The 23,235-nt window shown below is 46.1% G+C and overlaps 2 protein-coding genes across 2 annotated transcripts; one reads left to right on the forward strand and one right to left on the reverse strand.

Moving 5' to 3' along the window:
* The first annotated feature begins 2,018 nt into the window (after positions 1 to 2,018).
* Positions 2,019 to 7,118, forward strand: LOC123071994 (cis-3-alkyl-4-alkyloxetan-2-one decarboxylase). Its single transcript, XM_044495571.1, has 15 exons — positions 2,019 to 2,225; positions 2,306 to 2,354; positions 2,458 to 2,519; positions 2,956 to 3,056; positions 3,161 to 3,230; positions 3,306 to 3,375; positions 3,772 to 3,828; positions 3,908 to 3,975; positions 4,051 to 4,131; positions 4,302 to 4,379; positions 4,462 to 4,617; positions 4,752 to 4,904; positions 5,141 to 5,205; positions 6,685 to 6,734; positions 6,844 to 7,118. Exons 1-14 carry the CDS (start codon positions 2,112 to 2,114, stop codon positions 6,689 to 6,691), a joined length of 1,131 nt encoding a protein of 376 aa, XP_044351506.1. The 5' UTR covers positions 2,019 to 2,111; the 3' UTR covers positions 6,692 to 6,734; positions 6,844 to 7,118.
* Positions 5,325 to 10,044, reverse strand: LOC123071996 (probable auxin efflux carrier component 5a). Its single transcript, XM_044495572.1, has 5 exons — positions 9,164 to 10,044; positions 8,811 to 8,896; positions 8,167 to 8,324; positions 5,732 to 5,808; positions 5,325 to 5,628 (listed from the first exon to the last, which is right to left on the reverse strand). Exons 1-5 carry the CDS (start codon positions 9,874 to 9,876, stop codon positions 5,556 to 5,558), a joined length of 1,107 nt encoding a protein of 368 aa, XP_044351507.1. The 5' UTR covers positions 9,877 to 10,044; the 3' UTR covers positions 5,325 to 5,555.
* Positions 10,045 to 23,235: the final 13,191 nt, after the last annotated feature.

Genomic DNA, 23,235 nt, shown 5'->3' on the forward strand with positions numbered 1-23,235 from the left:
ACCACGAAGGCGTTTCTCAACCACTAGCGGTAGACCTTGGGGTGGTCTCCAAACCCTCACAAACTTTCCGGGGGTAATCACAAAGTTCGATTCCTCTCCGAATGACTCCTACCGCCTAGGAGTCTCCAACCTCCAATAGTAACAAGAACATTGGGAAATGCTCAAGAACTTGCTCAAATCACAAATTCCTTTGGTGAAAAGAAGGGGAAGGAGTGGATCTATCACTTGATTGGAGAACTTCTCTCAAATGCTCCTAAATCCCTTGGGGATCAAGGATTTGGTGTAGGGGATCAAGAGAGGCAGTGAGATGTGTTCTTAGAAAGCTCAAAGTGAATGGTCAGTCTTATCCCGTGGGAGGGAGAAGGCTATATATAGTGATAGTGTAAAACAGACCGTTGAGCCACACAGTGTGTTGGAGTTGTCGGACGTCCGGTAAGTACCGGATGGCCGGTGACTCAGATTGGACCGGACGTCCGGCCGGGCCGCTGGTCGTCCGGTCGCTGGAAAGCCTACCAGGCCACAGAAGTCGCATGGGCCACACAGCCAGCGGACGTCCGGAAGACGCCGAACGTCTGGTGGCCGGACATCCGGTGCGGTCGGAAATCCGTTAGTAACCGTTATGTTGGGTCAGTACCGGACATCCGGAGAGGAACGGTTGTCTGGTGACCGGTCGTCCGTTGAGATGCACCGGACACCCGGGGAGAGCCGGATGCCCAGTCGGCTGTGAGAGGTCGGACGTCCGTAGATCTTCGGACGACCGGTGATAGCTGAACCTACTAGCTTAGTCTCATACCAGTTTTTGTGCACAAGGTAGAGGATGAAACAGAGATATTTTTGAGAGGATATTTTTGTGGGTTTTGAGCAAGTTCTTTCACGAAATCCGACTATCCCCTCTTAATAGTGCGGGATCCCTATACTCAAGAACAAACCGAAAAAGGAGCCGAAGCTTTTGTCTTTGTCTTGTATCTCTACTCTCGAGTGATACATATATTTGTCCATATTCATGATCCACACACGGCCCTTGAGACATAATCCTGAGATATACTTGATAAACATGATTAGTCCCAATATGCATGTTATCATCAACATCAAAATATGATTAAGGGCATGATTGCACTTTCAGGGGGCATCTCCCAAATCTACCTCCTTCCCATATCCTCCATGGGTGGAGGCGGTGCAGTAAACGATGACATAGCGCCAGTCATGACACAAGGCCAAACACTACAAAGACAATGACCCTAATCATGCTATACACTGAAGCAACCCAAGCTCCCCTCTCATCCCCACTCGGGGTAGCAACGCTGACGTAGAACAGAGATGGGATCCAGTGTCAGGCGTAGGCTTTAGTCGACATCAGTTGGTCTCTCTTCAGTTCACATGTCCATTTCCTTCAGACAACGATTCGTCGGATCCTACTACCGTGATTCATTCGGAGCCTGATAAACCTTCAACGGCTCGGATTCTAGTTACCGTCAATTAACATTGTTTACTGCACTGTGCAACCACCTATAAACCCCTACCGGGTTGTGGATAGGGTTCTTATGCTTGATTTGAATCATTCCTGCATGTAGCAATAGATCATATACACACATACACCACTATACTAATACATGGCCCTCTTTGCTTGACCTTATACCTATATTTGAAGTAAATTCCCGTACAGATCTTCTAACTCGTATACTAATACATGCCCCTCTTTGCTTAGCCTTATGCTTAGATTTCGAGTAAATTCCCGTATCAATCTTCGATACAATTTGTTGATCCCCATCGCGGATCTGGCCGCCGGGAGATGAGGCATGCTCTCAATGTGGGAGGACCCGGAGGAGGAGAGAGAGGGGGGCGGGGGGTTTCGAAGCGAATACATCAACCGTGTTGACAAGTGTTGAGAAAAACACACAAAGAAGAAACAAGGCGTGTGCAGCCCTGAGCAGTCACTGACAAGCCGGGCCTACAGAAGTTCATGTTTCCGGATGACGGCCGTTGGAACTGTGGCGGGAGGAGCAGGTGGGCACGAGCCAACCAAACCCTATCCCCTCCAGGCCCCGCCACGGTCTCCCTCCAAAACCCCAACGGAATCCGATTCCCCATGGCACCCGCCCCGCCAGCCTCCCATGGCGCCGCCGCTCGCCGCCCCGCGTTTCCATGCCGCCCTCCCCCGCGGCCTCCTCCTCCGCCCCCGGAAGCCCCTCCCCACCTGGCGCCGCGCCGCTCGCCCGGACGACCAGGTCCATCCCACGCGCCCGCGCCCGCGCCCGCATTTGGTGGTCTGTTGCTCGGTTCGGGTTTGATTTGGTGTTTGTTGCAGGATTTGTACGTCGACGACGACATCGGAGACGGCTTCTCGTTCAGCGGGGGTGAGTGAGGATCTGTGTGTATGCTTAACGGAATCGCAGGGTGCAAAAGTTTGGCTGGGTTCCTCTCTGCTCTGATTGCTTGCTAACGTGTGGATTGGTGCAGGGAAGTATGCGGAAGCCGAAGGCCCGAGTAAGTCGGACGAGTGGTTCGCTCAGGGCAGAATGGTATGATGCGATCACTCATTCACCCATTTCCAATCAGTTGTTCTGTGCTGATGGATACTCACAATCTTTCTAGTTTTGAGCAAATGTTTGGATGTTTGCACCTTTTTCCTGCTAATTCAGTGCCGTGCCATGAACTTTTGACCTATCAGTTGTGTGACCACTGTAATTTGAGCTAGCGATGCTAATGAGTGTGCACCTGTGCTGATAGGTAGTTTTCTTTATTTTGTTTGAGCAAATGTTTGAATGTTTGCACCTTTTGTCTGCTAACTTCGTGTAGTGCCAATGTTGCCATAAAATTTTGACTTATCAGTTGTCTCACCAAGCATGGCAATGAGTGTACACTTCTGCTGATAAGGGATTTTTTTTGTGGTGTGGTGCCAATTAGCTGCATTGTATATGCTGGTTGGTTTTTGATGAATTATCCAAATCGTTGCAGGTGAAAGCTCATGCATTATATGGGAACAAAGAAAAGGCAAAAGATCCCTTTTTTGGGCTCACCATGGGTTCAGGATCACAATCTTCCGGTGATGTTTTCAAGTGAGTTGAATTGAACCATATGTTGTCTGCTAATATATAGGACAAGTATGTTAATATAGAAAGAAGATCATAGTTTTTCTGTGTACTTCTTTATTGTGTTTCAGTTGGTTTTGTGCGGAAGCGGGGAGCTCTTCTAATCCTACGGTCCTTCTAATTCATGGGTTTCCATCTCAGGTCAGTTTTTAGATAGCTTCCAATTTCTTCTCATTACACTGACAAGGGCTGAGCTGAGGCATTTTTGGGTTACAGGCATACTCTTACCGAAATGTGCTACCTGTACTAGCAGACAAGTATCGTTGCATTGCTTTTGACTGGCTTGGTGAGTTATGCACGCCTTTTGGTGCTTGATAAATGTAGAATAATCGAATAAGTTGGCAGAGAAAAGCTATGTCACTCGTACGTTGGCAAACACATTCTGAAAATTACTGGTCATTAGTCTCAAGGAGTATGCGAACCAATATAGAAACTCATCACTGGTACAAGTTATCAGCCTCTGACGTCAGAAATCAAGAACAGAAGAGACAGATTTGACTGGCTTACCACTTACCAGTTACCACCCACAAAACTTTTTCCCCTTTTGTAAAATCCCCTCAGCGGTTTACGGACTAGTAACTAACTGGTTGTGTTTCTGTTTAGTGTTGCTGCTCAGTCCCCAGAAGTTAGAACAGTTCGATATTTATCTGTAACTCTAGAACAAAGAATTTTGTATCTGCAGGTTTTGGATTCTCAGACAAGCCTCAACCTAAATATGGTTTTGACTATACTCTGGATGGTAATGTGATCTACACATTATTCCTTTTCTTCTAAACAATCTGTTGAACTGCATACTAATGTGAACTACTATGTTCCAGAATATACTTCAGCCCTGGAATCGTTAATCGATGCTGTTGCTCCTGATAAGCTCTCCATTGTTGTTCAGGTGCTTCTCATCATATGGGTGTTGGTTAATGTACCATTTTGTGTTTTTTTAATGCGAGGATGTAAAATCTTGCAGGGCTACTTCGCTCCAATAGTAGTCAAATATGCTAAAGAACATCAGGACAAGTTGAACCACCTTATACTAGTTAATCCACCGGTAAGTTTTTTTATCGTGTATTTTGCACTGGCATTTTGGTGAGATAAGCAAGTTTTCCCTCTAAAGCTTCATTATACATTAAGAGTTGCAGGCTGCATCTAATTTATGGGTTAAAGGCTTCTTTATGTTTCAAGAGTTATAGGCTGATCACGGGATATCTCATATTATAGATAACTGACAAACATGCAAAGCTTCCATCCACCCTTGCATGTTTCAGCAACTTCTTGTTGGGCGAAGTATTTTCTCAGGTTAGCAGCTATCGTGCCAACTTTGCCTAGTCTTATGTTATATAATCATTTTGGTTAAAAACAACTGTCTGAAATCTTTCAGGATCCTCTTAGAGCTAGTGATAAGGCCTTGACTAGTAGTGGCCCATACATGATGAAGGAGGAAGATGCTACTGTATATAGAAGGCCATACCTTGTCTCAGGTGCATCTGGTTTCGCACTGAACGCGATAACAAGAGCTATGGAAAAGGATCTTAAGGTAGTATGCTCATCTATCACCTTGCTTTTGTTTCGAAAAGAGGGTGACCCCTGCCCATTGATGCAGACAGCCAATCCATCACCTTTCTATTGCTTTGTTAATTTAAATGTTCTAAATTGGTTGTTTTAATACAGGCTTACATTGAGTCCATGAGAAGCATATTAGCGAGCGATTCATGGAATACAAAGACAACAATATGTTGGGGCTTGAGAGATCGTTGGCTCACTTATGATGGGGTGGAAGATTTTTGTGATGGCCTAAAACACAACGTTGTGCAGCTGCCAATGGTTTGTTTCTGTACCCTTCTCCCAATGTTTTCAAAACATTATGTTCAAAGTACTTAAATGGAAATGGAATCAAATCAAAGTTAAGTTACTGCAGGTGTAGATTATTTTCATGGTTCCTCGTATTAGGAATAATTGGCTGACACATCTTCTTTTTCTTGCGCAACTAATTTGAATGTCTGGATCTTGTTTTCTTCACTTCACATTTTATTAATTTTGTTTCATGACATATCATGCAGGCAGGGCACCATGCTCAGGAGGATCGTGGTGAAGAGCTAGGGAATATAATAAAACGTATACTGAGGTAATGCTGTCAAAATTTTATTTACTTCCTTTCACAGTTGAATTTTTCGACATTGTCCGCCAAAAATTTCGTTTTTAACTGTTTACACCATTGCAAAACTGACTGGCTCAGAGAAGTCAGACTCAAAATCAAGCATTCATATAATACATTCTTTTGAGTAACAGAATAAGTAAGCCTTGTTGTTACAAGGTGTGTTAAAAGTATTCCATAGCACTCAGATAACTCCCACTGGAGTTTTATGGGATGAGGAATGTAGTTATGAGATATGTCATAACATTTCTTGTCAGCGTTTATGTTTGGGCAGCTTCAGGGGAAAAATCTGTTTTCCTGATGTATCCAAGGCTCTGCGTCTACCTAATTAGCTCTAAGACTATATATAGTCCTACTAGCAATGGCAGGGAGACAAGCATCCCAAAAATCACCCTGCAAAATCGAGCAACAAACTGTTGTAAGACTAAGAAATTGTTGTCTGCATAAGCGTTTGCCTTCATCTAATTGTAGTTTATAGTTAGTTCCAAAGACTTACGCAGTACTAAGGACGTCGGCATGCAGGCCGTATTCTTTTGCAAATATGAACGACGTGATTGATTGAGGTAGTGCAGCCTGCAGAATGTTTAAACAAAGCGTCAGGCTATAGGCACAGGTAAATGTTAACAACATTATAATGCATAGAAAGTTTTATAAGGAGGTACCAATTTTTTATTTGGAATTTGTTAACAATAATATGTAAAACCTCGTGTACACTCATTTTAGTAAGGTTGATCTATTTCCGCAAAAAAAAAAAGGTTGATCTGTAGAGAGGAACATCTTCTTGGTATATGAGATCGGACCTACATAACCCTACCATCATCCAGATGATAACTTTCCCACTATCTGGGTGGAGGCCAATTCCCCCCACTTTTTAGACCACAAATTCTAGGAGACCAGGATTGACTTCACACCTGTTCCAAGGACTGCTTCAAGATTAACATTCTCCCTGTTACCTCCAGTTTGTTAAGTTGAAGCGGTCTTTACCTTAAACAATCAGTACCGCTTGTTTCACCAAAGCAAAACTGGCACCCCTTTGCATCTTTTATAATGTCATATATAGGGTTGGAAGTGCTAACATGGGGCATTATGAAAGGATGGCATGGACACCAGTCAGGCATCAAAGATGACATACTATTCTTTAACCATGATCCACATCAAAATCTTTATGGGTTCATATGAGCCTAATCATCTCCAGTGAAATGCGCATTAGCTGACATGATGAGGAGTAGGACTACCCTGGTGCATCGTCTAAGTGCTGACTCCACAATAGCAACTACTGATTTAAAAACCCTTAGCATTGATTATGTTGCTGAACTTTCCATATTACTATATGGATGCTAGTGTTTAACCAACAGTTTAGTCTGGTTCATGCCTATGCGACTTTTCGACAAGCATCTAATGAGTGGTTGCTAATGACTTGCTGTTTTGGACATGGCCCTTTTTCATCAGAGGATGACTACAGTCATATGGGGCCAGGCTCTACAACATGCCAAAAACAGGTGTTGTGCCCTTCCTTGCACTTTCTCCAAGCCTTTCTTTTCCTTTAATTTTTCACCACACTTTCGATCCCCCCGACCGATTTCAACGATCTCCTCTCGTCCTCTCCAGGGGTCAAAATGTGGCACAACAATAGCAAATAGGGACATGCACTCTTCTTGGTATGAAAAAGAGAAGCTGCGCCGCCCCATTGAAGGCCAACCCACTCCATGGTCAAGACAGCGCTCCAGAGTGATTTTGAGTGTCTATGGACACAAACAAACGGCAATTACCGGTCTGTGTTCCATGTTATTGGATACGTTTTTCAGTATTTGACCTTTGTTGTGCATGACTTGAATGTTCTTAAACAAGATCAATACAGATGGCCAAGATGATAATTCTGCTAACTACAATCACGCAACTATACTGTTTGGAACGCGTACGTGTCCCGTGCCACGTAACGATGTGATTAAACTATAATGAGTCTGTTATTGCTCCTGTGGTGCATGCTTAGCTTTTAAGCATTAGGCTCCATGTTTGTGGCTCTGCAGGCAGCGTTGGTCTCAAAAGCCCAAAGTGGCGAGGTTAGTGGTGCTGACAAACTAGGACCCGAATCTCAGATTGAGATTGCACATTTGTATGTGTGGTCTTGAGGCAATGATACCTAATCTAGCTATGCTTTTATTCCATCGACTAAACAAACCTCTGGGCGGCTTTGTGTTCGTGTGGTAATTTTTTCTCCGCGGTTGCGATCTAATGTCGGTGAAATCCAATTATGGTAGATAACTTTGAGAAATCTTTTTCTTTTGTTTAAAATGCACAGTAAGGACCGAAGTGCTCTGCTCAAGCTGGTTTTCTTTTCTGGTCAAGAGTGGAGTCACGGGACTTCGCTATAAAGTGGTAAAAACTCTTCATTGGTTTTCTTGCATGCATGAAGGCAGATGCTGGGTGGATTGACATCAGCATAGCATCAACTCTGCGTAACATTAACCCAAGTGAAAATTCTCAGGTGTTGGGAAACAGATACTAGATGTTCAGTAATACACATCCCCTTTGAGCATTTTGGCTTTGCAACGGTTTCGTAAACGCAAATTTGATGTTTAATCTTATAAACATGTCAGTAAAAGGGACCGACTAGACGCTAATAGCCGACCGATCAAAATCTTCTATCTTTTTTGTAGTTACATGAATCATGTGTTTAGACTTTAGACCAGATGGTTTTTTGCGGTAACTAGAGAATATTATTTCTCAGTTGCTTAATAAAGGGATTCAGAAGGAGAACTGAAGTCTTCAGGTTAGTGAAATTTGGTTGGACGCCATTTTACTAGGTCAGCTGTTAGCTGACGGAGGTAGCAGTCTTTTAGTATTGGACACTCTGAGCTTAACAAAATTCATGACCACTACGCATGTACGTAGAAGTAGAAGGAGGTGAGGTGATTAGGGAGCGGTACGTGCCTGTATGATGGCGACGCGAAGGACGTCGCCGCGGAGGCCGACGGCGATGGAGCCGATGGCCATGGCGACCGGGCCGAGGCCGAACTTGAGGGCCAGGCCCAGGGCCGCATAGCTCGGCCCGCACGCCAGGATTTTCTCCTGCTGCGCCATGAACAGCCCTGCATGCACAAAAAAGTTAGCTAGCTAGTCGTACCACTCCGTACTACTACATGAGTTACCGAACAACTCTAGAATAATCTTTTAAGTTTCTCTAGTAGGAGGAGTAATATTTTTTGCCTTTCACTGCTGTTTTTCAAGTTGCTGTCGACCACAGACAGCATGCATGCAACGTGAAAGCAGAACCTGTGCCTTTTGGTGGATGGATTCCTCTGTAAATATTCTATTGCTTTTGCTATATATGATTCTTTGTACTATTTCTTTTAGGTAATTATTACTAATAACCAAATGGAATATGTATTACTACTAGATGGGGCATTAGATACGGATTGAAACAAGTAGCGATGCAAAGCTATGGAAGAGATAACTATGCGATACCTCTTCGATTAAGATTAATCACTATGCACCAGCAGTGCACGTACGTAAATCTGGATAAAACATGCGCATGTTCGCATCATATATTCATAAGTAATGGATTGATGACTCACCCATGCTGAACATGGCCATCCCCGTGCCTGACTTGGACATGATGAGCACCGAGTTCTCCAGGACACTTGGCAGCTCCATGTGTAGCCTGCATATTAATTTCATTTTCAGTGAGCACAAACTTAATTATTGGACATGGGGTACAAAAGATGGGCAGTAAAATCGTTGATCCCATTGCATATCTACCATGCATGCATATGCATTTGGGGAGCAGAAAAGAATGCCTAAACAAATTATATGGCTAGTTCTACTTCTAGGGCTTGTGGAGATAGCATTAAAGCAGCATGCATATGCATACGCATGCAGTATTGCATGGTGAGCGACACGTCGGAATGCACGTAGCATAGCACCATACCTGTTGGCAACACAGGCCCAGGTGATGCCGACGAAGCTGGCGTAGGTGTTGGGGTTGCGCGCCAGCTTGTGCGCCACCGTCTTCACCAGCCTCCACACGGACGGCTTGCCGCCCACCTCCTCGGCGCCGGTGGGCGCAGCCTCGACGTCGGCCTTGACGGGCGACTCGGGCATGGCGGCGTCGTGGACGACGCTGGTCTTGCCGACGTCGACGTACATGCCGATGGCGGCCTTCCTGACCTCGAGCACGAAGAGGAGGAGCGTGAGCCAGACGATGGCCTGGAAGACGGAGAGCTGCACGACGAGCTGCTGCGCCCACTCGCCGTACATGGCGCGCGCCATGGGCACGCCGACGACGAGCGAGTTGGTGAGCGTGGAGAGGGAGAAGCCGGTGATGGACCACCCCGCGGCGCCCTTGCCGTTGCCGTTCCGGGCGAGGAACCTGGCCCAGACGGCGATGACGGCGACGATGACGGCCTTGGAGATGACGTCGGCGGCGACGGCGCGGTAGTTGACCTGGAACGGGTCGGTGTGCAGCGTGAACTCGAAGGTGAAGAAGGGCAGCGCGAAGAAGGCGACGAGGCGGTTCACGGCGTCGCACTGCTCCCGCGTGAAGATGCGCCACCACCGCACCGAGCCGTAGCCCAGGAACAGGGCGAAGTAGAGCGGCGCCGTCGCCGCCACCACCTTGTACACGTCCCCCCACCCGATCATCCTCAGCTAGTGTGGCCCCTTCTTCCTCCTCGGTCTCAGGCTTTCGATGGCCTGCCTCTTCCTCTTGCTGTCGTGATCCTAACTTGTGACCTTGTGATCGATCTCGTGCGAGCTAGGGATCGACCGATCGATCGAGCAAGAGAGTGTGTGTGTGTGTGCTCGGTGCAGTGAGAGCTATAGTGTGAGAGGCTGGGTGTGGTGGGGTGGTGAGTTTTATAGGGAGCTGGGGGCGAGGTGGAAGAGACGAGCTGATTACAGTGTGTGGCCAGGTGTTGGACATGTCACGGAGCTCTGGCTAGCTAGCTAGTGGCCGGATGAAGGGACGGTTAGGTTTAGGGGAGGGGGGATCTTGTTCGCGCGCTTTTGGCTTTCGAATGTGTGCGCGCATGCAGCGATGCGGGAGTGAACTTGGTTTGGTTGCTTTGCTTCGACGAGAGGAGAGGCGGCTGACATGGACATACACATACTACGTGCAGTGCGCGTGCGTTCAGGTGCGCGCGACGGTACGTGTGGGTGTGGCCGAAAGCAGAGTGCCCGAGTCGTCCATGCCATCGAGGAGGCTGACATGGACGCATGCACATCCCATGCTTTCGGTTCGATCGAGCCGGCCCGTCGGTGTACGTGCGTGCGTTTATGTTTCTTTTAGCACGGTACAGAGGCAACCACTCATATATACGCACATACACTTATCTCTGTGAACGCATACATGCACACCCTATCCTTATGAGCACCTCCGAGAGATTGAGCTCAGAAACGCCTTCGTAGTCGACGGGAATGTCTCCTTCCACCGAAGGCAAATTTAGGACTTGTGAACTCTGGTGGGCTGGGAATATCACTGTCCTCCTAACCATTCAACCATAGGTTGATTTATTTTTTTATCTGACCATAGGTTGCCTCATGGTTAGTGTTCAGTTGTTCACATCGTCATCTAGTTGTAAATAATATTTTGAAAAGTTAAACTCTATAAACTTTGAGATTTTTAGAAGAGAAAAAGCATAAACTTTGACCATCTCAAAATGAGAACACATTTTATCTCGATTCTAGTGGTATTGATTCAATATCGTTAAAATATCGATAAATCTTTTACAATATCAAAGTTTATAAAGCTGACCTCTGGCAATTATTCATGACGTATAATTTGGTAAGGGGGGAGTACTTAACCCTACCACTTGCCATATGCGTACAAGTAAAATGGACATATATTTTGCCAAAAAAAAATCCCTCTGTCCCGTAATATAAGATGCTATTACAATCGATATGAGTAAAATGGATATATGCTCGACCGATCGATGCAATAAAAAGCTGGGAACAATATGCACTTGCGCAACTAGGACGATACATAACTACATGTAAAGCGTTGAAAGAGAATGAAGCTATGGTGAAATGCTAGCCTGATACTACTACTCATGCATGCTGGTGGTCTCAGGTCAGTACTCCTATATTGCTTCAAAAGTGCACCGCTAGCCACCTAGCATCTCCTGCTGGGGGCCTACGTACCTGAGGGGGACGAGAGAGAGAGACGTATCGTGTACGTGGTAAGTGGATCGATCAATCAAGCATATATGTCTCTGCATGAGGGAATACGGTGCGCAGTATTAGTGATTTGTTCGAAATTCTAATCTGGCCCCATGCATGTTGTCCAAATTATTGTTATCATTTACCAATGCTAGCTAGTAGTACCTCCGTATGCAATACATCTCTGGTCGATCTTGAAACAGCGAGATGTATATACAAAGAACAAAGATACGCGGCGAATTTTTAGTTTGTTCGGAAAGATAATGCGGAGAGAATTGGTGCATGTCGTGCACAAATAAGTTGGAGTGGAGAGTGACTGGGATATATACCTTGCATTAATGCCTTGCGTATCGATTTTGATTTTGATTTTGAGGGGTAATGCTCATAGACATTGATTTGTCGTCGGCAAATGCACATACGACAAAAGAAAACTAAAGTTCGGTCTCATCTTTGATTCAAACGATTTCATGCGAATTTTGAGGTATTGGAATTCTTAGGATTTTTCTAAAGTTATGTCTCGGCGCTTGAAGCCATATGCAATGTTCATGGTCTTCATCATTATCTATTGGACTCTTTATTTAAAGGATTTTTATAGCAATTTTGAAGGATCGAAATCATTAGGATTTTTTTTCTTACAATGGTCATCTGATTCATATGATCAAATTCTGCTGAGAAAAACAAATCTAAGGATCCTTTTAGCATTCACTCAAACCTCTTGAAAAGAACATTTTTTAGTATGTAATCAAACAAGCCAAAGTCCTCTATGTTAAACGATGTAACGTGTGCGTGGTGAATGTATAAACCAAAGTACACGCATACGTTTGTTATAGCTTGCGTGAGTTGTACTCTAGGTAGTTTAGGTTTTGTTGAGATTGATCCTTATCTTGTATAGATCTCTAGCTTGAGGATCAATCCGGTAACAACATAAACCACCTCCCTTGTAATCTACTACTCTATATAAACACACAATGCATCCCTGCGAAAGTATACGCTTCAAACCAGTTTTTACATGGTATTGAGAGCATAACCTCTAGCACATCCAAAAACCCTAGCCATGGCCTCAAGCTCCACCGCCGCCGTCGCCGCACCAGCCATCATCCCCATCGCCGATCGCCTCCATCGCTCCAACTTCCTGGTGTGACGTGCTCAAGCGGTTGCTGCCATCCGCGGCGCCAGCTCGTCTCCTTCATCAACCCGTAGAGGGAGGAACCGGCGCCCAAGCTCCTGGACAAGGATGGGAAGGCCACTGATGTGCCCAACCCAGCGTATGAGATCGCCAAGGCTCAGGATTCACAGGTTCAGAGTTTTCTGTTCAATTCAGTCTCACCTGCTGTGATGATCCAGATTGCCCACTGTGCCACATCATCGGCAGCATGGACTGCCATCACGGAGATGTTCATCTCCCAAACTCAGGCACACGTGGTGAACACGAGGATCGCCCTGTCGACAACCAAGAAGGGGACCTCGACGGTGGCCGAGTACATCGGCCGCATGAAGGCGCTCGGAGACGAGCTGGCGTCTGCTGGGAAACCTCCCACCGACGACGACATGGTGTCATACATCCTCACCGGCCTTGACTTCGACTACATGGGCTTCGTCTCCTTCCTATGCGCCAGGGCCGAGCCGATCAAGGTGAATGAGCTCTACTCCCTCCTCGTCGGCTTCGAGAACATGCTCACCATGTTTGATGGCGGGCATGAATCCTCTCACTCCTCTGCCAACGCCGTCTCCCGCGGCGGTGGTCGTGGTGGACGAGGTGGCGGCCATGGCGGCGGCCGCAGATGATACGGTGGCGGCGGCCGCGGACAAGGTCGTGGAGGTCACAACCATGGAGGAGGCCGCAACGATCTCCCTGAAGTCGTCTGCCAGATCTGCAATAAACCAAACCACGTCGCCATGGAATGCTATCGCCGCTTTAACATCACGTTCACCAAGGAGAAGAGCACGGCGGCCATCAACACCAACAGCAGCTACTATGGAGTCGACACCAACTGGTACGTCGACACCAGGGCGACAGACCACATCACCAGCGAGCTGGACAAGCTCACCATGAGGGAGAAGTACTCCGGCCAGGATCAAGTGAACATTCCAACGGCGCAGGTATGAAAATTAGCCATGTTGGTCAAGCCTATATTCATACCCCTACTCGTAATCTCCATCTCAAAGATATATTGCATGTTCCTAAAGCAACCAAAAACTTGATCTCTGCTCATCGTTTATCTCATGATAATCATGCTTTCCTTGAAACTCATCCGCACTACTTCTTTGTCAAGGACAAGGCAACAAAGAAAACCCTCCTCCAAGGCAGATGTAGGGGTGGCCTCTATCCCCTCTCATCTGCACCTTTGAGCTCGGGCAGGCAGGCGTTTGATGCCACCAAGGTCTCTCCTTCGAGGTGGCACAGTCGATTAGGTCATCCTTCGTCAACAATCGTTCAACATGTTCTTAGGAAGAATAAAATTTGCTTTTCCAATCGTGAGTTGAATAAAGAGAGTATTTGTGATGCTTGCCAAAAGGGCAAAAGTCACCAACTCCCCTATCCGAACTCTACTAGTGTTTCCAATGCTCCTTTAGAGCTAGTTTTTCTGATGTATGGGGGCCTGCCCGTGATTCCATTAATAGGAAGATTTATTATGTGAGTTTCAATGATGATTTCAACAAGTTTACATGGATTTACATTCTTAAACATAAGTCTGAAGTGTTCAAAATATTTCATGAATTCCAAGCTCTTGTTGAAAGACGCTTTAATCGCAAAATCATCACCATGCAGACCGATTGGGGTGGTGAATATGAGCGCTTGAACTCCTTTCTTCGTCAAATTGGCATCACCCACCATGTCTCCTGTCCTCACGCACACCAGCAAAACGGGTCGGTGAAAGTGCAACTATCCCTGGGTGGTTTTGGTAATGACTTACAACATATAGCTCATTGAACTAATGCTATTTCAAGATAAATATTTCAGAAAAGTTCAATGATTGGAATGGCACAGATAAGGATTGTGGACCCCTCAAAATGCTAAGGATAAAATATTGGCTCAAGCTCTGAAGTCTAAGACTCTACATTTTCCATTTTAGTGATCCAAGATCACAGTGAGTCTATAGGAAAGCCAACACTATTAAAAGGGGATGAGGTGTTGCTTAATGGCTTGCTTGCTCAAAATGCTTAGTGATACGCTCATGTGTGTAACGGTCACATATGAACTGGATCGGTCCGACCGAGATTTTCGATCCGGTCCAACCGAGTTTGGTGTAATGTGTGTAACGGTTAGATTTTGTGTGGAGGCTATATATACCCCTCCACCCTCTCCTCATTCGTGAGGGAACCCATCAGATTATGCCTACACTTCCACTATCTATTTTCTGAGAGAGAGCCACATACTCATGTGTTGAGACCAAGATATTCCATTCCTACCATATGAATCTTGATCTCTAGCCTTCCCCAAGTTGCTTTCCATTCAAATCAGCTTTCCACCAAATCCAATCCTATGATAGTGAGTTGAGTGTTGGGGAGACTATCATTTGAAGCACAAGAGCAAGGAGTTCATCAACAACACACCATCCATTACCTTTTGGAGAGTGGTGTCTCCTAGATTGGTTAGGTGTCACTTGGGAGCCTCCGACAAGATTGTGGAGTTGAACCAAGGAATTTGTAAGGGCAAGGAGATCGCCTATTTCGTGAAGATCTACCCCTAGTGAGGCAAGTCCTTCATGGGCGATGGCCATGGTGGGATAGACAAGGTTGCTTCTTCGTGGACCCTTCGTGGGTGGAGCCCTCCATGGACTTGCGCAGCTGTTACCCTTCGTGGGTTGAAGTATCCGGTTTATATAGACACCGGAGGGGGCTAGGGTTACACAGAGTCAGTTACAGAGAAGGAGATCTAACATCCGAATCGCCAAGCTTGCCTTCCATGCAAAGGAGAGTCCCATCCAGACACGGGACGAAGTCTTTAATCTTGTATCTTCATAGTCCAATAGTCCGGCCAAAGTATATAGTACGGCTGTCCGGATACCCCCTATTCCAGGACTCCCTCAGTAGCCCCCGAACCAGGCTTCAATGACGATGAGTTCGACGCGTAGATTGTCTTCGGCATTGCTAGGCGGGTTCTTCTCCAAATCCAGAGTACCTGTCGTAGCGAACAGTGCCCGGCTTCCCATCAATGTTGTACTCCTCGGCTTCTATGCTTCAATAATGGCTATCTCCATGTGTCGAGTGAATATGAGGAGCCGGGGCATTTTTACATTTGCCACCCTGACCCTGTAAGCGAACCGTCTATTTGAAGAGACGGGGATCCTCAGATCCAAATCTCACCTTCTTCCCCCAAGCAAGCATTCAAGAGAGCGCATCCGGAAAAACCATTCCATCATGGCCGGTCGCCGCAGCTCCTCTTCTCGCTCCCTTAACTCTAAGCCAGGTGATTGGGAAAAGTGTTCTGCCCCCCACAGCCGTTTAGTAGAGTTGCAGACCCAAGGGTTGTTGGAAATATGCCCTAGAGGCAATAATAATAGTATTATTATATTTCATTGTTCATGATAATTGTCTTGTATTCATGCTATAACTGTATTATCCGGAAATCGTAATACACGTGTGAATACTTAGACCACACTATGTCCCTGGTAAGCCTCTAGTTGACCAGCTCGTTGTGATCAACAGATAGTCATGGTTTCCTGACTATGGACATTGGATGTCATTGATAACGGGATCACATCATTAGGAGAATGATGTGATGGACAAGACCCAATCCTAAGCATAGCATAAAAGATCGTGTAGTTCGTTTTGCTAAAGCTTTGCAAGTGTCAAGTATCTCTTCCTTCGACCATGAGATCGTGTAACTCCCGGATACCGTAAGAATGCCTTGGGTGTACCAAACGTCACAACGTAACTGGGTGACTATAAAGGTACATTACAGGTATCTCCGAAAGTAGCTGTTGGGTTGACACGGATCGAGACTGGGATTTGTCACTCCGTATGACGGAGAGGTATCTCTGGGCCCACTCGGTAATGCATCATCATAATGAGCTCAATGTGACCAAGGTGTTGGACACGGGATCATGCATTACGGTACGAGTAAAGTGACTTGCCGGTAACGAGACTGAACAAGGTATTGGGATACCGACGATCAAGTCTCGGGCAAGTAACGTACCGATTGACAAAGGGAATTGCATACAGGGTTTTGATCGAATCCTCGACATAGTGGTTCATCCGATGACAACATCGAGGAGCATGTGGGAGCCATCATGGGTATCCAGATCCCGCTGATGGTTATTGACTAAGAGAGTCTCGGTCATGTCTACATGTCTCCCGAACCCGTAGGGTCTACACACTTAAGGTTCAGTCACGCTAGGGTTGTAGGGATATGTATATGCAGTAACCCGAATGTTGTTCGGAGTCCCGGATGAGATCCCGGACGTCACGAGGAGTTCCGGAATGGTCCGGAGGTAAAGATTTATATATGGGAAGTCCTGTTTCGGGCATCGGGACAAGTTTCGGGGTTATCGGTATTGTACCGGGACCACCGGAGGGGTCCCGGGGGCCCACCGGGTGGGGCCACCCATCCCCGGGGGCCACATGGGCTGTAGGGGGTGCGCCTTGGCCTACATGGGCCAAGGGCACCAGCCCCACAAGGCCCATGCGCCTAGGGTTTCCAAGGGGGAGGAGTCCTACTAGTGGAAGGCACCTCCTAGGTGCCTTGGGGGGGAGGGAAACCTCCCTAGGCCGCCGCACCCCCTAGGAGATTGGATCTCCTAGGGCCGGCCACCCCCCCTTGGCACCCCTATATATAGTGGGGGGAGAGGAGGGACTTCATACCTTGTGCCCTGGCCTTTGGTTGCCTCCTTCTCCCTCCCCAACACCTCCTCCAACTCCATAGCGCTTAGCGAAGCTCTGCCGGAGTACTGCAGCTCCACCAACACCACGCCGTCGTGCTGCTGCTGGTGCCATCTCCCTCAACCTCTCCTCCCTTCCTTGATGGATCAAGAAGGAGGAGACGTGGCTGTTCCGTACGTGTGTTGAACGCGGAGGTGCCGTCCGTTCGGCGCAGGTCATCGGTGATTTGGATCACGTCGAGTACGACTACATCATCACCTTGCAAGCTTCCGCACGCGATCTACAAGTGGTATGTAGATGCAAACTCTCTCCCTAGACTCGTTGCTTAGATGAACTCATAGATGGATCTTGGTGAAACCGTAGGAAAAATTTTAATTTTCTGCAACGTTCCCCAACAGTGGCATCATGAGCTAGGTCTATGCGTAGTTCTCTTTGCACGAGTAGAACACAACTTTGTTGTGGACGTGGATTTTGTCATCTTACTTGCCTCTACTAGTCTTTTCTTGCTCAACGGTATTGTGGGATGAAGCGGCCCGGACCAACCTTACACGTACACTTACGTGAGACCGGTTCCACCGACTGACATGCACAAGTTGCATAAGGTGGCTGGCGGGTGTCTGTCTCTCCCACCTTAGTTGGAGCGGAATCGATGAACAGGGCCCTTATGAAGGGTAAATAGAAGTTGACAAAATCACGTTGTGGTGATTCGTAGGTAAGAAAACGTTCTTGCTAGAACCCAATTGCAGCCACGTAAAAGATGCAACAACAATTAGAGGACGTCTAACTTGTTTTTGCAGCGATTGATCATGTGATGTGATATGGCCAGAAGTTGTGATGAATGATGAATTGTGATGTATGAGATCATGTTCTTTGTAATAGGATTCACGACTTGCATGTCGATGAGTATGACAACCGGCAGGAGCCATAGGAGTTGTCATTATTTTTTGTATGACCTGCGTGTCATTGAATAACGTCATGTAAACTACTTTACTTTATTGCTAAACGTTAGTCATAGAAGTAGAAGTAGTCGTTGGCGTGACAACTTCGTGAAGACACGATGATGGAGATCATGATGATGGAGATCATGGTGTCAAGCCGGTGACAAGATGATCATGGAGCCCCGAAGATGAAGATCAATGGAGCTATATGATATTGGCCATATCATGTCACAACTATATAATTGCATGTGATGTTTATTATGTATTATGCATCTTGTTTACTTAGGACGACGGTAGTAAATAAGATGATCCCTTATAAAATTTCAAGAAGTGTTCTCCCCTAACTGTGCACCGTTGCTACAGTTCGTCGTTTCTAAGCACCACGTGATGATCGGGTGTGATGGATTCTTACGTTCACATACAACGGGTGTAAGACAGTTTTACACAGCGAAAACACTTAGGGTTAACTTGACGAGCCTAGCATGTACAGACATGGCCTCGGAACACGGAGACCGAAAGGTCGAACACGAATCGTATAGAAGATACGATCAACATGAAAATGTTCACCGACGATGACTAGTCCGTCTCACGTGATGATCGGACACGGGCTAGTCGACTCGGATCGTGTAACACTTAGATGACTAAAGGGATGTCAAATCTAAGTGGGAGTTCATAATTTGATTAGAACTTTATTATCATGAACATAGTCTAAAACCTTTGCAAATATGTCTTGTAGATCAATGGCCAACGCTAATGTCAACATGAACTTCAACGCGTTCCTAGAGAAAACCAAGCTGAAAGATGATGGCAGCAACTATACGGACTGGGTCCGGAACCTGAGGATCATCCTCATAGCTGCCAGGAAACAATATGTCCTAGAAGGACCGCTAGGTGACGCTCCCGTCCCAGAGAACCAAGACATTATGAATGCTTGGCAAACTCGCGCTGATGATTACTCCCTCGTTCAGTGCGGCATGCTTTACAGCTTAGAACCGGGGCTCCAAAAGCGTTTTGAGCATCACGGAGCATATGAGATGTTCGAAGAGCTGAAACTAGTTTTTCAAGCTCATGCCCGGGTCGAGAGATATGATGTCTCCGACAAGTTCTACAGTTGTAAGATGGAGGAAAACAGTTCTGTCAGTGAGCACATCCTGAAGATGTCTGGGTTGCACAACCGTATGACCCAGCTAAACATTAACCTCCCAGATGAGGCGGTCATTGACAGAATCCTCCAGTCGCTCCCACCAAGCTACAAGAGCTTTGTGATGAACTACAACATGCAGGGAATGGAAAAGACCATTCCTGAAGTGTTCTCGATGCTGAAGTCAGCAGAGGCTGAAATCAAGAAAGAACATCAAGTGTTGATGGTCAATAAGACCACTAAGTTCAAGAAAGGCAAGGGTAAGAAGAACTTCAAGAAGGACGGCAAAGATGTTGCCGCGCCTGGTAAGCCAGTTACCAGGAAGAAGTCAAAGAATGGACCCAAGCCTGAGACTGAGTGCTTTTATTGCAAGGGGAAGGGTCACTGGAAGCGGAACTGCCCCAAATACTTAGCGGATAAGAAGGCCGGCAACACCAAAGGTATATTTGATATACATGTGATTGATGTGTACCTTACCAGTACTCGTAGTAACTCCTGGGTATTTGATACCGGTGCCGTTGCTCATATTTGTAACTCACAGCAGGAGCTGCGGAATAAACGGAGACTGGCAAAGGACGAGGTGACGATGCGCGTCGGGAATGGTTCCAAAGTCGATGTGATCGCCGTCGGCACGCTGCCTCTACATTTACCTACGGGATTAGTTTTGAACCTTAATAATTGTTATTTAGTGCCAAGTTTGAGCATGAACATTGTATCTGGATCTCGTTTAATACGAGATGGCTACTCATTTAAGTCTGAGAATAATGGTTGTTCGATTTATATGAGAGATATGTTTTATGGTCATGCTCCGATGGTCAATGGTTTATTCTTAATGAATCTCGAGCGTAATATTACACATGTTCATAGTGTAGATGCCAAAAGATTTAAAGTTGATAACGATAGTCCCACATACTTGTGGCACTGCCGCCTTGGTCACATTGGTGTCAAGCGCATGAAGAAGCTCCATGCTGATGGACTTTTAGAGTCTCTTGATTATGAATCGTTTGACACGTGCGAACCATGCCTCTTAGGTAAAATGACCAAGACTCCGTTCTCCGGAACAATGGAGCGAGCAACCAACTTATTGGAAATCATACATACCGATGTGTGCGGTCCAATGAGCGTTGAGGCTCGCGGAGGATATCGTTATGTTCTCACTCTCACAGATGACTTGAGTAGATATGGGTATGTCTACTTAATGAAACACAAGTCTGAGACCTTTGAAAAGTTCAAGGAATTTCAGAATGAGGTGGAGAATCAACGTGACCGAAAGATAAAATTCTTACGATCAGATCGTGGAGGAGAATACTTAAGTCACGAATTTGGTACACACTTAAAGAAATGTGGAATCGTTTCACAGCTCACGCCGCCTGGAACACCTCAGCGAAACGGTGTGTCCGAACGTCGTAATCGCACTCTATTGGATATGGTGCGGTCTATGATGTCTCTTACCAATTTACCGCTATCATTTTGGGGATACGCTCTAGAGACAGCTACATTCACTTTAAATAGGGCACCGTCTAAATCCGTTGAGACGACACCGTATGAATTATGGTTTGGAAAGAAACCTAAGCTGTCGTTTCTAAAAGTTTGGGGATGCGAAGCTTATGTCAAGAAACTTCAACCTGAAAAGCTCGAACCCAAGTCGGAAAAATGCGTATTCATAGGATACCCTAAGGAAACTATAGGGTATACCTTCTACTTAAGATCCGAAGGCAAGATCTTTGTTGCCAAGAACGGATGCTTTCTGGAAAAAGAGTTTCTCTCGAAAGAAGTAAGTGGGAGGAAAGTAGAACTCGATGAAGTACTACCTCTTGAGCGGGACAGTGACGCAGCACAGGAAACCATTCCTGTGATGCCCACACCAACTGAAGAGGAAAACCATGATAATGATCAAGGTACTTCGGATCAAGTTACTACTGAACTTCGTAGGTCCACAAGGACACGTTCCGCACCAGAGTGGTACGGCAACCCTATCCTGGAAATCATGTTGTTAGACAACAATGAACCTTCGAACTATGAAGAAGCAATGACGGGCCCGGATTCCAACAAATGGCTTGAAGCCATGAAATCCGAGATAGAATCCATGTATGAAAACAAAGTATGGACTTTGACAGACTTGCCCGATGATCGGCGAGCGATAGAAAACAAATGGATCTTTAAGAAGAAGACGGACGCGGATGGTAATGTTACCATCTATAAAGCTCGACTTGTCGCTAAGGGTTATCGACAGGTTCAAGGGATTGACTACGACGAGACATTCTCTCCCGTAGCGAAGCTAAAGTCCGTCCGAATCATGTTAGCAATTGCCGCATACTATGATTATGAGATATGGCAGATGGACGTCAAAACAGCATTCCTTAACGGGCATCTTAAGGAAGAACTGTATATGATGCAGCCGGAAGGTTTTGTCGATCCTCAGAACGCTAACAAAGTATGCAAGCTCCAGCGATCCATTTATGGACTGGTGCAAGCATCTCGGAGTTGGAACATTCGCTTTGATGAGATGATCAAAGCGTTTGGGTTTATGCAGACTTATGGAGAAGCCTGCGTTTACAAGAAAGTGAGTGGGAGCTCTGTGGCATTTCTCATATTGTATGTAGATGACATACTCCTGATGGGAAATAATATAGAAATTCTGGACAGCATTAAGGCCTACTTGAATAAGTGTTTTTCAATGAAGGACCTTGGAGAAGCTGCTTATATATTAGGCATCAAGATCTATAGAGATAGATCGAGACGCCTCATAGGTCTTTCACAAAGTACATACCTTGATAAGATTTTGAAGAGATTCAGAATGGATCAGTCCAAGAAGGGGTTCTTGCCTATGTTACAAGGTATGAGACTGAGCTCAGCTCAGTCACCGACCACGGCAAAAGATAAAGAAGAGATGAGTGTCATCCCCTATGCTTCAGCCATAGGATCTATTATGTATGCCATGCTGTGTACCAGACCCGATGTAAACCTTGCCGTGAGTTTGGTAGCAAGATACCAAAGTAATCCCAGCAAGGAACACTGGACAGCGGTCAAGAATATCCTGAAGTACCTGAAAAGGACAAAGGACATGTTTCTCATTTATGGAGGAGACGAAGAGCTCGTCGTAAAGGGTTACGTCGACGCTAGCTTTGACTCAGATCCGGATGACTCTAAGTCACAAACCGGATACGTGTATATGTTGAATGGTGGAGCAGTAAGCTGGTGCAGCTGCAAGCAGAGCGTCGTGGCGGGATCTACGTGTGAAGCGGAGTACATGGCAGCCTCGGAGGCAGCACATGAAGCGATTTGGGTGAAGGAGTTCATCACCGACCTAGGAGTCATACCCAATGCGTCGGGGCCGATCAAACTCTTCTGTGACAACACTGGAGCTATTGCCCTCGCAAAGGAGCCCAGGTTTCACAAGAAGACCAGGCACATCAAGCGTCGTTTCAACTCCATCCGTGAAAATGTTCAAGATGGAGACATAGAGATTTGCAAAGTGCACACGGATCTGAATGTCGCAGATCCGCTGACTAAACCTCTCTCGCGTGCAAAACATGATCAACACCAGAACTCTATGGGTGTTCGATTCATCACAATGTAACTAGATTAGTGACTCTAGTGCAAGTGGGAGACTGTTGGAAATATGCCCTAGAGGCAATAATAATAGTATTATTATATTTCATTGTTCATGATAATTGTCTTGTATTCATGCTATAACTGTATTATCCGGAAATCGTAATACACGTGTGAATACTTAGACCACACTATGTCCCTGGTAAGCCTCTAGTTGACCAGCTCGTTGTGATCAACAGATAGTCATGGTTTCCTGACTATGGACATTGGATGTCATTGATAACGGGATCACATCATTAGGAGAATGATGTGATGGACAAGACCCAATCCTAAGCATAGCATAAAAGATCGTGTAGTTCGTTTTGCTAAAGCTTTGCAAGTGTCAAGTAT

The sequence above is a fragment of the Triticum aestivum genome, chromosome 3B, assembly GCF_018294505.1.
Source record: "Triticum aestivum cultivar Chinese Spring chromosome 3B, IWGSC CS RefSeq v2.1, whole genome shotgun sequence".
In the NCBI taxonomy this organism is placed as follows: Eukaryota; Viridiplantae; Streptophyta; class Magnoliopsida; order Poales; family Poaceae; genus Triticum; species Triticum aestivum.